Source organism: Conger conger, chromosome 1 (genome assembly GCF_963514075.1).
Source record: "Conger conger chromosome 1, fConCon1.1, whole genome shotgun sequence".
NCBI lineage: Eukaryota > Metazoa > Chordata > Actinopteri > Anguilliformes > Congridae > Conger > Conger conger.
Window position 1 is genome coordinate 83,789,738 of NC_083760.1, and position 18,085 is coordinate 83,807,822.

Below are 18,085 nucleotides of genomic sequence, written 5' to 3' on the forward strand. Positions count from 1 at the left end.
TAGTTTTTGAGTTATCAGCGATGCAAATGAGCTGCTTGTGAATTGACAGTCTATGGCAATGCATGCCCATACCACACCTGACAGACAGCAACAACAGGCGGCAAACAGTTTTTATTGAAATTTGTGCACAATTTTATATTCTCTGCAAATACATTACAATCATATCCAACTGTATTAACTGAACAATTAAAATTGACAAAATTGAATTTTATTCACCGAACTTTTATTTTGATGAATGCGAACCGCAAGTCTCCAATTGTGGCCAGCAACATTTGCCAACTTCGCGGAGCTGAAAGCTTCAGCCGTTTCCCCTCGTCACCCTTGCTATGCGATATAGAACATAAAAGACGGAAACATGAGCTAAAGTGCGTATACCGTGAAATTAAATCGGCAGAAGAGCAGCATTAGGTAAGTTTATCAAAGAATTACAAAATGTGAAGTTACCGCTTCATTGTCCTACAATGTTAATTTACCGTAAGCGAATTGTTTTAACTTCACGAATACGTACATTTGATGAAATCAGTGTATGTACAGTGGGCTCCAAAATTATTAGCACCCTTGATAAATATGCAGTTATGGACGTACGCTTTATTTTCCAACATGGGTAAAGTAGTGTGCCAACAGTTCCAACAGGTGTAAAGTCTTACATTTAAAAAAATGCCCAGAAAATTATTGGCACCCCTGGTTAAATACTTTGTGCAAACAACCCTGGCAAAGATGACAACGATGAGTATTTTCCTATAATCTGTGATAAGGTTAGAGAACACATTCTGAAGTATTTTTTTACCATTCCTCAATGCAGAACCTTTCAGAATCATTTATATCTTTGGGTTACTGCTTATGGACCCCCCTCTCCAATTCAGACCACATGTTTTTGATGGGATTTAAGCCTGGGCACCGAGGTGGCCATTGCAGAACACATGTTGTTTTCACTTAACCATTTATGTTTGGATTTTGATGTATGTTTGGAGTGATTGTCCTGCGTGAAAATCTACCAAAACCCAATCTAATATCCATCCATCCATCCATCCATCCATCCATCCATCCATTATCTTAACCCGCTTATCCTGAACAGGGTCGCAGGGGGGCTGGAGCCTATCCCAGCATACATTGGGCGAAAGGCAGGAATACACCCTGGACAGGTCGCCAGTCCATCGCAGGGCACACGCACCATTCACTCACACACTCATACCTACGGGCAATTTAGACTCTCCAATCAGCCTAACCTGCATGTCTTTGGACTGTGGGAGGAAACCGGAGTACCCGGAGGAAACCCACGCAGACACGGGGAGAACATGCAAACTCCGCACAGAGAGGCCCCGGCCGACGGGGATTCGAACCCAGGACCTCCTTGCTGTGAGGCGGCAGTGCTACCCACTGCACCATCCGTGCCGCCTCCAATCTAATATGATATAATATAATAACCGACAATATTTACAATTTAATTCACCTGACGACGCAGGGTTACTTTCAAAAAGGAGATACATTAAACAAATAAACCCCCTAGTTCCACTGGTGCAGCAGGAATCCTAATAAGAGGGTAGGACGTGTACATGCACGGCGGCTAGATTCTATTTCGGACTCCCGAGTTTAAGCACTTTCGCAAAGCTCTCAATTGGAGAGGGGCGATCCACCCACGACCATGTACACAACTTGGCTTTAAGGGAAAGGGAAAGCCAACAACCTCAGAGTTTCACCAGACGCTCAGCTCGGCTCATCTGACTAAACAGGAGACTTACGAATGCGTCAACTACTGGGTGAACTCAACGCACTAACAAAAACACATTTACACGAGATACACAAGCACCGCCGAGGGTCCCCCACAATAGAGCCCTGGGCTAACGGAGATTCGCAAAGCTCGCAGACGAGAGGGGCGAACACTCCAAAACACGTGTCATTAACCTGAGTGTAACACATAACAGATTTTCAACAAAGTATCAGGAACCCTTGGCAGAAAATCTGGTTGCCTCTGCCAGGAATTTGTGATTTGGTAATCAGCTGATTGTCCAGCAGGACAATGATTCCAAACATACATCAGAATTCACATAGAAATGGTCAAGTAAAAACAATGACCATGTTCTGCAATGGCCATCTCAGTTTCAAGACTTAACTCCCATGAAAAACCTGCAGTCTATCCCAAGAATATCGATGATTCTGAAAAGTAACCTGAGTGTAACACATAACAGATCAGCACTAAGGAAACAAAAAGTATAAGCCCCCCGGGTATGGGGTTCATGCGAACGTAACCTACCTACACCATCCGCCACCAGTTGCGAATAACGACTTAGTGCTGTGTATCCAATGACCGACAAAGACGACTCAACCACGAAAACAATGCATTTCAAAAGTGACCAAACGAAATACATCGCTGTACCAAAGTAAATATTTAGACGGCTGCCATGCTAGGAGACCGCAATCTATTGGAAAGACACATAATGTCACCGAGAACAATATCCACCTACGGATAGAGGAAATATTAGCCACCCCTTACGCTTCATCAAAACTATAGGGAATCTGAACCAATCTTAATTACCAACGGGTCTCAGAACCCCTAGGTCCACATTAACTCGACCTAAAGCTCCTTACTTCCCAAAAGTAGCTTTTGAACAAGGCGGAAGTTAACTATGTGGACAAATAGAAAACGAGAAAGCATGTGGAACAAGGGCAAAATAACCTCAACCTCAACCTCAACCGTAGGAATCTGCGAACGTGGTATCAAACTCCCTGAGGGATTCTGTCTTCCACCTGTGTAACATTCGTGCACAAAAATAAAACGTGAAAGTGAAGATGTGAGACTATCCCAATTACCCTAAACTGACGAAGAATTGCTACGTGTTTAGCTCCCATAGACTTCGTCATAATAGGTAATAAAGAATAGTCAGTCACACCTCACATAATGCACAAATGAACATAAAATAACGTGAGATGATGAATGCCGATTCAAAAAGACTGTAATAGACAGCCACGTAGCTAGCCTTGGTCAGAAATCCGATCCCATAGATGACCTAATCGCCATTCGTTACTAAAATAGGCCAGAATGCGACAATGGCGCGATCTAGCGGCACAGAAAGGTAATGTCTGGAAAACCTAGTCGAATGCCTACCAGATCCATGACAAACACAGCAAATACTAAATAACTTGTATAAAACCACCAAAAACGCCAGCAACACCTGATAATGTTTTCGGCAAAACATGTCACTTCCCTGTGATTTTTTCTCTAGTGTACTTCCAGTACAACAAATTATAATATAATTGATTCTCAAGCTCTCATTTGGTGTCATGTCACACTAATGATTTTGTTGGGTCTTGCTAAGGCCAATTTATAAACTTAATAGTAAAAAAAGTGAATATTTAACTCCAAAAAGTTCCGACATGCAGCTTTATTATCTAAATGAATACATGTTTAGAGAATAATTTTTTTTTTTGCTGTTCTTAGAGATGGCAAGAGACCTACAGACCTGGTGAACACACATTAAAGCCTCTTTTTAATTGTTAATCCTTGAATTGTAGGCCATTGACCCTTGAAAGTAATTGGAAGGTCCTTGAATTGGATGTTTATGAAGGTGTGGGAACGCTGCAGTGGGCCATTGATGTTTTGGAGATGTTATACTGCCAGTGGTCCAGGGGCACTATTTCAGATCAATGGCACAATGAATTCATAAAATGAATTCTGAAAAGTTCTGCATGGAGGAATGGTCAAAAGTCCCTGTGTTCTCTAAAATTATCGGAAAAGACTCACAGATGTTTTCCAGGGGCGTTTGCAGTATTAAACCAGGGGTGCCAATAACTCAATAATTGTGGGGTAAAAAAAAAAAAAAAGTTTCATTTGTTTGAATCCATTGAATGATTAATACTGCACACTGCTTTACACATGTTGGAAAATAAAACTTATGTTATTAACAATTTTTTTATTTTACAGTGTTTTTTGTGAATATTTATCAAGGGTGCCAACAATTCTGGAGAGCATTGCAGTTCCATCAGACTGAGATTAACTAAATGAAGTAAAATTGTATTATCAATTTCATTTTGTTGATTTTATTTACAATAATTGTTAGGGGTGCCAATAATCTGTTTATGGTTTTCATAAAAAAAAATGAGATTACTTAATAAAAACATTGAAACGTGAGAGTAAATGTATTGAAATAAAAGTATATGATTTTCCCATAAGTTTGAACAGAACATACAGTGGGAGCAATAATTATTTGATCCCTTGCTGATTTTGTAGGTTTGCCCACTTACAAAGAATGGAACTGTGTAGAATTTTAATCATAGGTACATTTTAACATTGAGAGACAGAATATCACAAAATAATCCACAATAACATCATATAAATTTTAGAAATTTATTATCGTATTTTTGCATGAAATAAGTATTTGATCCCCTACCAATCAGCAATAATTCTGGCTCCCACAGACCAGTTAGTTTTCCAAAAAGAAGCACTCCTAATCTCAACTCATTACCCAAAACACTTGTGTCAACTCGTTACATCGTTATGTAGCTGTATAAAAGACACCTGTCCACACAATCAATCTGTAATGTTTAGGATGGGCGGAGAGCAAGACGCGACTAAATGTAAACCCCTATCCACAAAATCCCAGAAGAGAAAGAAACTGGGATGTACAAATACAAATGGGGAATACTCCCGGAACAGAGGGAGGAACAGAAAATATCACGGATGAAAACTCTGTACGAATCAGAAGATAAAGCCCAAAAAAAACGGCTAAGAGAAAATAAAACGACCCTTAAAAACAGGGCGACTACCCAACCAAAATAAGTGCGTAAGTAGAGCACTGAAATCCCCGGACCGGGGATAAAATAAAAGTACAACCTAGCAAAAGACTTGGCACGAAAATAAAACCTTGAGTCGTAGCTCAGGAGAAAAACACAAACCAAAATACACCGTGCCTCTACCACCGGCTCACACAAGCACGAAAAATAAGAGAACGAAAACAAAGAACCTATAGGAAGGTGTCAGCCGTGAACACACACTAACAAACTGAACACCTTCCTTACCTTTTCTTTTTAAGATTGTCAGAAAAACTAACCAGCACATTACCTGACTCAACCAGCTCTGAGTCTACCTTGTGCATACCAGCTTTGTAACAGAGCGAACAGTGGACACCAAAGCGTCGATCGAATGTCAGCACTGCCCTTAAATACTCTCAGGGGGAACGCTTCCCTGGCACTAATGAGGACCAGGTGAAGGCAATGAGCCCCCTGCCCCCTGGTGGCCCCAATCGGTCACTACACCATGACACAATCAGATTCCAACGTTTCCACCATGGCCAAGACAAAGGAGCTGTCTAAGGACATCAGGGACAAAAGGCTGGGATGGGAAAATAAGCAAACAGCTTGGTGAGAAGTTAACAACTGTTGGAGCAATTATTAGAAAATGGAAGAAACACAAAGTCACCGCTAATCTCCCTCGGTCTGGGGCTCCACGCAAGATCTCGCCTTGTGGGATATCAATGATCATGAGAAAGGTCAGGGATCAGCCCAGTACTACACATTGTTAATGACCTGAAGGCAGTTGGGGCCACAGTCACGAAGAGAACCATGAGTAACACACTACACCGTAAAGGATTAAAATCCTGCTGCGCGCACAAGGTTCCTCTGCTGAAGAAGGCACATGTACAGGCCCGTCTGAAGTTTGCCAAAGAACACCTGGATGATCCAGAGGAGGCTTGGGAGAAGGTGATGTGGTCAGATGAGACCAAAATAGAGCTTTTTGGCATCAACTCGACTCGCCGTGTTTGGAGGAAGAGAAAAGCTGAGTGCAACCCCAAGAACACCATCCCCACTGTGAAACATGGAGGTGGAAACCTTATGCTTTGTGGGGTGTTTCTCAGCTAAGGGGACCGTATCGAGGGGACGATGAATGGGGCCATGTACCAGGACATTTTGGGCGACAACCTCCTACCTTCAGTGAGAGCACTGAAAATGGGTCGTGGATGGGTCTTCCAACAATGGGTCTTCCAACAATGACCCAAAACATACGGCCAAGGCAACAAAGGAGTGGCTCAAAAAGAAGCATATTAAGGAGTGCCCTAGCCAGTCTCCAGACCTAAATCCCATCAAAAATCTGTGGAGGGAGCTGAAGCTTCGAGTTGCCAAGCGACAGCCTTGGAACCTTAAAGATTTGGAGAGGATCTGCAAAGAGGAGTGGACCAAAATCCCTCCCAAGATCTGTGCAAACCTGGTGAAAAACTACGACAAACGTCTGACCTCTGTGCTTGCCAACAATGGTTTCTCCACCAAGTATTAAGTCCTATTGTTCTATGGATCAAATACTTATTTCATGTGAAAATATGATATTCAATTTATAAAATTTATATGATGTTGTTATTGTGGATTATTTTGTGATATGTCTCTCAATGTTAAAATGTGAATTCCATTCTTCAAGTGGGCAAAACTACAAAATCAGCAAGGGATCAAATAATTATTGTTCCCACTGTATACAGTGCCATGAAAAAGTATTTGCCTCTTTTCTGTATTTCCTCTTTTATCGCATATTTGTCACACTGAATGGTTTCAGATCATTAAGGGCACGTTGTCCAGATCCTGAGGCAGCAAAACATCCACACACCATCACAGTACCTTCACCATTTTTTACTTTTGGCATGATTTTCTTACTGTGAAATGCTGTATTAGCTTCACACCAAACAATACGTATCATTCAAAAAGTTCCACCTTTGACTTGTCTGTCCATAGAACATTATCCCAAAATGCTTTGGGATCATCCAGGGGCTTTTTGTGCAATAGTGAGATGAGAATTGATGCCTCTCTTGGTAGGCTGTGCTTCCCACCTGGCTAGTCTCTCATGAATCCCTTTGCCCAGTCTCTTTTCTTTATAGTATAGTCATGAATAATAATATTAGCTGAGGCTAGACAGGCCTGCAGGTCTTTGGGTGTTCTTGGATCATTTGTGACTACCTGGATGAGTTATCACTCATTTTGGCAGGCTGGTCACTCCTTGGAAGATTTACCACTGTTCCAAGTGTTCTCCATTTGGTACTACTGTGCTTCGGTGGCCTAGAGCCTTAGAAATAGCTTTGTGAACTTTTCCAAACTGATATTTCAACAACTTTTTTTCCCCCATCTCTTCTGGATTTTTCTTTGATCTATGAATTTGTCCGAATTAATTATTTATATCATATTAAAGGAAGCATATGATTGCAGCTATTGCTGCTTAGGGTGGTGCAACCAGTTATTAAGATTAAGGGGGAAATTAGTTTTTCACAGGGGTGATATGGGTGTCTTTTGTCGTTAAATTAATTAAATAGTAAATGTGTTTTTGTTTTTGTTTTTGTTTACTCAGGTTCCCATTGTTTAATATTACATTTTGGCAAAATATCTGAAACCATTCCGGGTGACAAATATGCAATCACAGAGGAAATCAGGAAGGGGGCAAATATTTTTTCACGACATGATAATTTATTCTTTGTGTTGTTTTTATGCAGCCTTTTTTCTTCATTTTTATTCAGGGTGCCATTAGTTCTGGAGCCCACTATATTAAGAAAAGGTACTGTTATTTCTCCTAGGTGAAACCAAAGTGTATAAAAATAGCTTAAATAAAAGCTGAGTGTCCAATTCAGCCACATACGAATTGTTTCATAATAAAAAATCGTGGCATCAAGAAAAAAATACTATGTGTACATATGTGATGGTATTTGTTTCTATGTTTTCTCAATAGCTTGACCATGGCTGATGATTATGCCATTATTGATGAGGATGAGGTGAGGGAGATCAGGGATGCACTGGAAAACCAGACCTTGACTTCAGCCGTGGCTAAGATCCAGGACTACTTTGAGCAGATTGACCGTGTGGAACTAAATATTGCCATCACAGGAGAGTGTGGCTCTGGCAAGTCCACCTTTGTCAATGCATTCCGGGGTCTGGGGGATGAAGATGAGTGCGCAGCTGAAACCGGCGTGGTTGAGACCACCATGGAGCCAGCCGTGTACCCCCACCCTAAATATCCCAAAGTCAAAGTGTGGGACCTTCCCGGGATTGGGACACCCAATTTCAAAGCAGACGAGTACCTTGAAAAAGTAGAATTCAAACGCTATGATTTCTTCATCATCATCATCTCAGAACGTTTCAAAGTCAACAATGTGCTGCTGGCCACAGAGATCCAACGCATGAAGAAGAGGTTCTACTTTGTTCGCTCAAAGATTGACAACAGCATACATGCAGAGAAAAGGAAGAAGGACTTCGACGAGGACAAAACCCTCAGTATAATTCGGGAAGACTGCATGAAAGGTAACGGGTCAATGTGAGATGTTTTGTGCGCCCTCTTCTACAACTTTTCTATTGGGAACATTTAGATAGTAGTTAGTTATATTTTTTTGGGATGGTATTACACAGTAAGAAGATTGCAACAGCTGAACATTGAAATCTGTATTCCCTTTGTTTGTTTTGTAACAGTACTCTATTTTCTATTTCATAAGGCCTCCTGGAAAATGGGGTGGCATCTCCCACGGTCTTCCTTATCTCCAGTCACCCTGGAAACGTAAGCAGTGAACTTGCATCTTTTTGGTCATAATTACTTACGTTTTTAAAATGGGAAAATACGTCTATGGCTATCTGTCTGCGCTCTGAAATTTCAGGGACCACCTATAAAGTACAGCGGCAAAAAAATGTAGGAGATTAACAATATCAAAATACAAACACACCTCCCGTTTAACCCTGTAAATCTAACTTCACTTCGAAACAGGTCAGATCAGTATATTTACCGTGTTTAATATACCAACTGTGGTGGTTTACCTCAAGGACACAGGATAAACGTGGGATACCCTGCTGGTACAAAAAAAAAAAAAAAAAAGTCCAGTTCCTAGATGTGCGCGATAAAAACCCTCTAATATTGTTTTATCATTCTTTTATAGGTGAAACATCTTATGTTTGTGCTGCACCTGCTAACGAGTAAGTTTTCTGCTTGGTTATAACGGCTATCAGATAATGAGGGCTCACAGTCCTCTCAAAACAGACCTCAATTTAGCCTATTTCCTCCTGATGTCTGTTTCACGGCAGAGGAACCAATAGCAGACACTGGGATGATGAATAAATGGCATGTTTTAATGAAGGCAGATGAAGGGGCAGACAGAGCTTAAACAAAAATGGGTTAAAAGAACTGGGAGGTTAGTCCAAATAAGGCAGAGGTACAGATATCCACAAAAACAAGAGAAGAGACCAGAGAAGCAGGCAGGGGTCATACACAGTGTAGGAATTTGGTCCTTGGTGAAGTAAAACAAGTAGTCCGATCAGGTTCGCAACAATGTATTAAGATAACAAAAATATTCTTTAATTACAGTATGAAGCATACCAGGTAAAAGTGTAGGGGAAAATTCACAGAACAAAAGATCTCCCTCCTAAAAGCATGATAAACAATCACAAGTCAAAATCAGACTCCACCTTGATGAGCAGGCTGGTTCCTCCAAAGCGCTCGATGATGTATGCTAAAAGTGTATCAATATATCCGTATTAAAGTATGATATGTACCCTGTATAGTTTCAAACTGATTAACTGCTAAATTGTGCTAGAATTACACAGCAGCCAGCTGGGGGGGGAGGCGTCTCGAACTGTCAAGGACACGGGCAAAGCGAGATATGCCTTTATAGTTGATTTCTCCGGGACTCTCGATGTTTTATGCCAGAAGTATATCTATATGGAAGTGACTTATAATCACTATATCCCATATTCGCTGCTTGTTATCAAATCAAATTAACCTAGAACATTAATTATAGCTGAACTTATGAAAACGCAAGAAACCACAGTGAAAAAAAAAGTTGTAGGCAATGAGAGCAAAGAATGCAAAGAATGCAACGTACATTTACTCACTTGGAAGAGAATAATTAATCAGTATATTAGAAAAGTATATTAGAAGTGAATATTAATCAAATGTTTAGTATGTCTGTATATTTTCAATGATTTACTGCTCATAAGCTCGTGACAGAAAAGTCACCCATATGTGAATGAGGTTGGAGGTGGAGTTGTAGGAGGAGTAACTGTGTATAAAATGGGTGTAAAAATGGCAGTCCGGGTCCATGTTTTTGGTCCGGCTTTATGCACTTGTGCTAAATAAAGTCTGATTTTCCTGAACAGCTTGCTGCCGTGGTGTCTTCCCTCGTGAAGATGTTTTTCGACAAATTGGAGATTTGGACTCTGTCGTTTCCTAGACATGACATTAGCAAGGCAGTTCAATTCCAAACTCATGTTACAAAGGAATGAGCTTTTATGCCCCAAACCTCCTGATGTAAAATACAGGTAGTTGTCCCTGATTGGGTGGCAGGCAGAGGAATAAACATTATTTTGTAAGCATATGGTGTGACCAAGGAAACCAAATGGTCATTGTCAGCAAAGCAAACAGGGGACCCCCCTTGATCATTCAGTATGGGCTTCCTAACCCCCCCTTGACCATTCAGTACGATTTAGGTGTTAAGTGGCCACACAAGAACAATGAAGCAGGAAATGTATTCTTCCCTACAACAGGGATCAAGGAAACAAAAACCAACTAATCATATCTTTGAATAAATCTTGCACTTCCAAACTCATTGGTTAAAATTCCAAATTTGTGATGAAATATGACAGGAACATTTGTTTAGATCGTCCACACAAAAGAAACCTATAGATTAGTTGTTTTGACAATACTTTACAACAGCATGAAAAAACACTTGATACACGTTTCAATATGGTCTTTTTGTGGTTCTAAATAAAGGGAATGGTGGAAACAGTAGAAGAGAGTGGAGTCATTGAAAAAAATACTGTAAAAAATAACATGTTTAATTATAACATACTGTGGGTTTGTTTCACAGTCTTTACAATTGCAAACAAGCATTTATTGATACTTTTTTTCAACTTTTCAAAGTTAACTCACAAGCACTGTATGTGGACCAAACTGAATTATTTTTTTCATTGCTTTTCTAAAAAAATCCGACTAAACCACCCAAAACTATACATTTCTACAGTCCAATTTGAAAATCACTAACAGAAAATAGTGCATCGACTAATGCCACTGGTTGTTAGTGTTTTTTTAGATAATTGTTCTATGATTGACACAAACAATTTACATTTTTTACATTTTAATCATTTGGCAGATGCTTTGAATCCAAAGCGACTTACAAGTTCATAGGTTCTTCCACAAGTCAAAGCATCACATCCATAACTCGGAAAATACACATGAAGTGCTGTTCTAAACATATATTCATCATAAGTGCCTTTTTTTTAGTTAGACAAGAGGGATAGGGATATCAGAAAGGGGGGCGGGGGAAATCAGGAGGGAGGACTAAGGTAGAGTTTGAAAAGGTGTGTTTTTAGACTGCGTCGATATAGGGGGAGGGATTCTGCTGTCCTGACAGTGGTAGGCAAGTCATTCTACCTCTGAGGAACCAGAACAGAGAACAGGCGTGAACGTGCAGCTCGACCGCCAGGTGCTCGTAGAGAGGGAACCGTAAGGCGACCAGAGGATCAAGTAGGGAGTGATCAAGGACAGTGACAATTCTACTGCTGGTGCTTCTCCTCATTTGTTTGTTCACAGTGGTTTGGTTGTTTTGATCCATTTTGTGAATGAAATTAACTGACAAGCTGTATGTTGGTCGAGAGAGTTGTTTGAGTTTTGAAAGCTATTGTAAAAAAAAAAACTAAGCAACAAAGTGGGGAAACAATCCTGAACTGCAGTGAAAAGACACTGTCCTCTACCAGGACACCCCCACCTCTAAGACGAGAAACAAGGCCACCTCTCTGAAGGAGTACTTGTTGTCTGCCATTCCATTGACCACCTCCACCTCCTCCTCTCACTGCTTGATCTCCATTCTAACATGGATCATCTGACTGCTCCATGTTGTCACTGTATTGTTGCAGGTGATAAACATCCTTACTGCTCTTAACACTATGTAAAATCCTGCTCAAACGTGTGTGTCAAAAAAGTTATAAAACCACTGTGACAAAAGATGGTGATGCAATATTACATTCAATGATAATGTGGTAAAATCTAATAATGTGGTATTTCGAAGTAATTGGTGTCAATCAATTTATTTATCCGAAAAACATTCATGATCTAAACATGGAATGTTGTTGCAAGTGATCTGTTTCCATAAAACTATGTTTTCGGAGTACTGTTACAGTTACTTATCATTTTGAGTAGTTGGATACCACAACAGCACAGTTCTATTCCAGTAGGCTATAGTCCCTTCTCTTCACCTTGTTAGGGCGCATGAAGGACTGTTCAGGGAGTCTGTTACGCTACAGGATTCCTCTTGCGATCAAGTCTAAATAATAAATAAGATATCTACCAAAGGTAGATAACTAATCAATATTATTTAAATGGAGTCAGATAATGCAAAGGTAGATTTATTGGCCCTATTTTGGAGATTCTTGGTCAGCTGGACCAGTAGAGAGCGGAAGGCAGAGTGGTACTACTGTCTTTGTATCGTGGTTTATTTATTGGCTGATCTAGTTTCTCCGCATAGCGGTCATTAGCATTTAACCCTACTAATATTCTTTCAGCAACACCAGAAGGACAAGCACGCAGATACCTTCGTAAATTCCATCGTTGCATTAGCGCGGGGCTTACAAAACACTTACTGAACACTTTATTAGGAACACATGTACATCTATTTATTCATGCAATTATCTAATCAGCCAATCATGTTGACACAATCACACAGATATGGGTCACGAGCTTCAGTTAATGTTCACATCAGCCATCAGAATGCAGGGGAAAATCTAATCTAAGTGAGTTGGACCAAGGAATGATTGTTCTGTGTTTTGTGGGCAGAAATGCCTTGTTAATGAGAGAGGTCAGAGGAGACGGGCCAGACTGGTAAAAGCTGACAGGAAGGTCACAGTAATGCAAATAACCACACATTACAACAGTGGTATGCAGAAGAGCATCTCTGACAACACAATGTGTCAAACCTCTACGTGGATAGGCTACAGCAGCAGCAAGACTTAATACGTCTAAAAAAGTCTACAGTCAACAGTAGCCGCCTCTGTGTTCGGACACAGCACATTTCTTTCTGCCTAAGAAATTAAATTCTCTTTTCGGCTTATTTATTGAAGGCAGTTTGATTTAAGAACATCTGTTGGGGGGAGGAGAACAACAAAGTCACAGGAAGTCCCAGGCACACAGACATTACATTGTGTTATATTATATTGATTAGACAAAGCAGAGGCCTGTCAGCAATGTGAGGTTAAGGGCCTTGCTCAAGGGCCCAACAGCTGTACGGATCTTATTGTGGCCACAATGGGATTCCCCACTGAGGTACCAAAATGGGAATTAGTTATTTTGAAGATACAATGGAGCTGTGTTTTTAGTTGCTACCAGCAAGGTTTTGAATTTGATGTGAGCCAATATGGTTACCCAGTGGAGTGCAATGGCCTGCTTTTTGTCTTCCAGTTGTTCCAGTATTGCACCCAGAAGTATCCCAAGAATACCCAGTATACCCAGTGGTGGCAGCCCCCGGAAGTAACATCACCCTCAGCTGTTTTTTTCCACGCAGTGAAACTGACCTACTCTTCAATCTAATAGTGGTCTGGGTGCATGGTGATGACATGGTGCAGTCAGCTGTCAGTCAGCTGTCCCCAGACCAGCTGGCTGTAGGCGATGCCTCACTCAGGCTAACGGGGGTGCGAGCGAGCGACCACGGCATGTACACGTGCGATGTGGCCAATGAGCAGGGCAGGAGCAAGAAGCAGATTTTTCTCGCAGTAGCAGGTGAGTACCGCAGTCATTTTCCTGAAAACCACCTGTGGCACTGTTACGACCGGCCAGGGGGGTGGGTCTTGCTAATGCCTTGACTTATTTCCGGGTGTTTGTTCTCTGCTCAGCTGCATATAGGGAACCTGAGCTTGCCAGCCAGACCACCTGCGACAGCATCATCCTCACCTTCCTCTCCACCCTGGGCTTCCCTCAGCCCACTGTGCTGTGGAGAACCAAGACAGGAAGTGACATCACCAACCGGAGCAACACCACTATGGTCCTGAAAGAAGGGGGAAAACATTATGAGGTGGTGAGCGAGATGGTGCTGAAGCAGAGTGACCCACACAATTGGACGGTCACATTTGAGATGAGGCTGGAGCTCCTCAACCAGAGCTTCTCCCGCTCTGTCAGCCTCCGCCCACTCCCAGGTAGGGGGCAGATACTGCACATACTGAGCAAAGGGTTACCAACACAAGGCACAATTTTGCAAACAACAACAAAAAAAGCTGGCACTTGAATTTCACGCAACAGTTCTGTAGAATACCCCTGCTTACCAAGCACATGCTAACACTTAAGCTGCTTTCACATGGTCAGCGTCAAAATGCTCGATGTGGTGCCAAGCCATCAAATTCCTATGGAGGTGCGTTGAAGCCTGACCCGGCAGCACAGCTCAAAATAAAGTCAATTGAGCTGACTGAGTTAGTTCTGGGATAAACTCAGTATAATTGTTTTCACAAGGCGAGTAGACGATGTAGCCTTTTATAACGGGCCGCGGCTTCCCGTGTTGTCAACACCTTACTTGGTGTTGAATATAAAGTTTGACGCTGATTGTCTAAAGGCAGCTTTAAAATAGGCCCTGCTGTTCATGCCCAAAGCCATGGCAACACATTTAAATGAGACGTAGTAGCAGTGAAATAGTAACTGCCTTGATGTATATCATTTTATTGGCCAAACAGGTTTGCCTGAGAAACTGTAAGAGCTTTAAAAAGTTGCCTATTACCTATTACCTATTACCTATTACCTATTACCTATTATTATTACTATTATTATTATTATTATTATTATTATTATTATTATTATTATTATTATTATTATTATTATTATTATTATTATTATTATAAGGGTGCCCTGGCCAAAAAGGTTTTGGAACCACTAATAGATTACTTGGGGGCGACATGGCTCAGGCAGTAAGAGCAGTCGTCTGGCAGTCGGAGGGTTGCCGGTTCAATCCCCCGCCCGGGCGGTGTCGAAGCATCCCTGAGCAAGACACCTAACCCCCAAATGCTCCTGACGAGCTGGTCGGGGCCTTGCATGGCAGTCAATCGCCGTCGGTGTGTGAGTGTGTGTATGAATGGGTGAATGGAGAAGCATCAATTGTACAGCGCTTTGGATAAAGGCGCTATATAAATGCCTGCCATTTACCATTTACTTGTATCTATGTCTAACTGACTTCAGTTACACAATATGGAAATTATGGACCATAACAATAACTCATATTTGCCTGGTCGCGTTTGCCAATACCGTTGACGTTACAAGATTTACATTACAGTTTGTCACAAATGCAAACTGAGCTTTACATTTATGGCAGGAAATTAAAATGATTGTTTAACATGATATTTAAGCTGCTTACTTTTTTGTAACAGAGTGCTAGAAAGCAACATAGCTTCTGTATAGCATTGCTGAGAGTATTGCTGGTAATAATGATTTATTCATTTTAAAAAACAATACTGTAATGACCCAGTAATTAGTCCGGTTAAATGTTCAGATTTGTTTGAAATGTTCTTCTGTATCTGTTCACTGTATAGGTTTGGTATCTGATTGGTAGCTCAGCGGGTGGGGGCTGGGTTTTGTGTTCGGGACCATGGCTAAGCTAGTAAACGGTGGTGTACGTCTGGAAAGAATTTCCCGTTCCCCTTGTTAAAGTTTTTGTTGCAGTTTAATAAACCGTAAATTTGTGGATCTAGGTCTCTGTGTGGACTGCTGTTTATGTTGACGGATCGCTACAATACGTTTCAGATTACTATAATTAAGCTACTTTGTGAACATGACATTCTCCCTTCATTTACAGCATCAGTGATATGTCAGAGGCGTTGTCTCTTTGTTGAACGTAGGCCTGTGCTGATAAGTTCATTTTAAGACCAGTTACCGATAGGACCCCCTATATTGTGATACATCCTTATTGGCGTTCCCATGATCCCCCCCCCCCCTCCAATCAAGGTTACTGTTATTGGGCTGCAAGGTGGCTCATTCGGTTAAGGCACTATACTGTGCGGCATGGATAAGTCTCTCTTGAATCAGGACCGTGCCAGTGGCAACTGTGGGCAGTAGATCTATTGGGTGATGTGTAATTGGCAAGGGTTCAGTTGGATTGGGTTCTGTATAGTGACCCTGCTGGTCAATGATCATGTAGATTGTAGTCAGAGCCTAATGTGAAAGGTATTCTGTTCGACTCATCTCTATGCAAGCTTAACTTTTGTTGGCGGTGTGCAAAGAAGCAGCTGGTGACACCACGTGTTTCAGAGAAGAACTGATGTGTAGCTACGCTGTACCAAGGGCATAGAATTGGGTACGGATGGTCAGGACGTGTCCCTAACAATATCAGTTGACTGCTGAAATCCATCCATCCATCCATTATCTTAACCCGCTTATCCTGAATAGGGTCGCAGGGGGGCTGGAGCCTATCCCAGCATACATTGGGCGAAAGGCAGGAATACACCCTGGACAGGTCGCCAGTCCATCGCAGGGCACACACCACACACCATTCACTCACACACTCATACCTATGGGCAATTTAGACTCTCCAATCAGCCTAACCTGCATGTCTTTGGACTGTGGGAGGAAACCGGAGTACCTGGAGGAAACCCACGCAGACACGGGGAGAACATGCAAACTCCGCACAGAGAGGCCCCGGCCGACGGGGGTTCGAGCCCAGGACCTCCTTGCTGTGAGGCGGCAGGGTTATGTGTATAAGCATTACGTAAACTCATCGTGTTCCGAACAGAGCACGGGGAAGCGGCCACTTCCACCAGAAGTGAACGTCCACACAATGGTAGTTTTTCTCCTGCGGAATGTAACCACCTATGGTTGCTTATTGACTATCCCAAACACTAAACACTTTGATTTATGTGATTTGGACCAATATTTATAGAGAAAACGACAAATAACTACCCGAAGGAATTAGGCCAAAGCTGATCTGGAAGTAGCCTCATTTTTAATTCATTCGTCATGAAAGTTGCACTTGCGCTGGCCTGAAACAGTTGTGAGGTTTGCAGCATGAATGCGGCTGCAACTCGAGAATTGGACATTCCAAATTGGGGTGGCCATTGGATATGCTTAATTTTATTTAATTTAATTTAAAAGTTACTAATATCACTGACATGCTAAAGCTGCTCTTTTTTATTGCATTGTGTTGAGATGTGTAAATTAGTATTGCTCAATGGATTTATTCGAGTAAACGCCCTAAAATATCCTTTTTTTCGTGTTCGGAATGAAGAAGGAAAGGCGTTGAAAGAATAAAGATCACAAGGGAACTGGAAACAGGATGTTAACAGAGGAGAAGTTTTATCTCACAATGTTCCTTTGTCCTCCGCAGATTGCTGTGGGACGTCAGTGGAACCCAGGAACAGACTGTTTCTGCTTGTACCACTATTAGCTATATCATTAGTGGTACTGGCTTGCTTAACCATTGTTGTCTTCTGGTACAAGAACAGCCTGTCACATGCACCTGACGTTCCCCTTGGAACAGAACCGGTTGCAGAGGAAGAAGAAAGCTTGTGAAGGCAAAGCAGGCGTTTGTGTGTGTACATTTCATTAATGATTATTATTATTTTTTTACTGTTCACAACCATGTGTAATCACACATGGTTGTTTCCATCCTACACATTAAACAAGCGTTAATGCGTCGGTGTCTTTTGTGTTGCTTCTTCTGCTAAATTAGCTCAAATGAACCCCTGCGTCTGCTCCAAGACCGGTCTCCTGCCCCTGCCCCGTGTCTGCTCCAAGACGCGTCTCCTGCAAGGGCGGTTCTAAAGGGGTGGCCGGGGTGGCACCCCTTGTAAAGTTTGAGTTTGTTCTGTCTGTGTTAGTGTTTATTATTGTTTATTCTTGTTACTTATTGAGTAGTTATTCATATTTATGCACCTCTGGTTATTGTTTCCCATTAAAGTTATTGCATTCATGATCCCCTGTTAATCCCCTGTCTGCCTGCTTCCCTATTCGGGTGGTTTCGGTAGTTTTGAACCTTTCTTCCAGCCTCGCATTCCTTACTTCTGGCTTCTCTCGATAGTAAGAATAGTGCTTTACAGCATTTAACTATCTCCTACTAATTTAGACACTGTACAGTTGTTTGTTTGTTTATTTTAAAAAAATAAAAAAAGGCCCTGGTCCTTA

General features: G+C 41.6%; 2 protein-coding genes across 3 annotated transcripts; both read left to right on the plus strand.

Moving 5' to 3' along the window:
- Positions 1 to 269: 269 nt before the first annotated feature.
- LOC133137455 (interferon-gamma-inducible GTPase 10-like) lies at positions 270 to 8,279 on the plus strand. Its single transcript, XM_061255784.1, has 2 exons — positions 270 to 408; positions 7,694 to 8,279. Exon 2 carries the CDS (start codon positions 7,701 to 7,703, stop codon positions 8,277 to 8,279), a length of 579 nt encoding a protein of 192 aa, XP_061111768.1. The 5' UTR covers positions 270 to 408; positions 7,694 to 7,700.
- Positions 8,280 to 8,885: 606 nt separating this feature from the next.
- LOC133127529 (CD276 antigen-like) lies at positions 8,886 to 18,085 on the plus strand. 2 transcript variants are annotated; one of them, XM_061240507.1, is made up of 5 exons: positions 8,886 to 8,922; positions 13,394 to 13,711; positions 13,825 to 14,124; positions 17,289 to 17,492; positions 17,634 to 18,085. In XM_061240507.1, the coding sequence occupies exons 1-4, from the start codon at positions 8,898 to 8,900 to the stop codon at positions 17,471 to 17,473; spliced, it is 828 nt and encodes a 275-aa protein (XP_061096491.1). In that variant the 5' UTR covers positions 8,886 to 8,897; the 3' UTR covers positions 17,474 to 17,492; positions 17,634 to 18,085. The 2 variants fall into 2 exon arrangements, with proteins under 2 accessions (XP_061096491.1, XP_061096483.1); XM_061240499.1 differs by lacking the exon at positions 17,634 to 18,085 and having other exon boundaries at positions 17,289 to 17,598.

Excerpts from the sequence above, each read along its gene's own strand:
- LOC133137455 (XM_061255784.1), top strand. The coding sequence starts at position 7,701 with ATGGCTGATGATTATGCCATTATTGATGAGGATGAGGTGAGGGAGATC.
- LOC133127529 (XM_061240507.1), top strand. The coding sequence starts at position 8,898 with ATGTTTGTGCTGCACCTGCTAACGA. Across the intron at positions 13,712-13,824 it reads GATTTTTCTCGCAGTAGCAG|CTGCATATAGGGAACCTGAG; the intron begins GTGAGTACCGCA and ends TTCTCTGCTCAG. Across the intron at positions 14,125-17,288 it reads CAGCCTCCGCCCACTCCCAG|ATTGCTGTGGGACGTCAGTG; the intron begins GTAGGGGGCAGA and ends TGTCCTCCGCAG.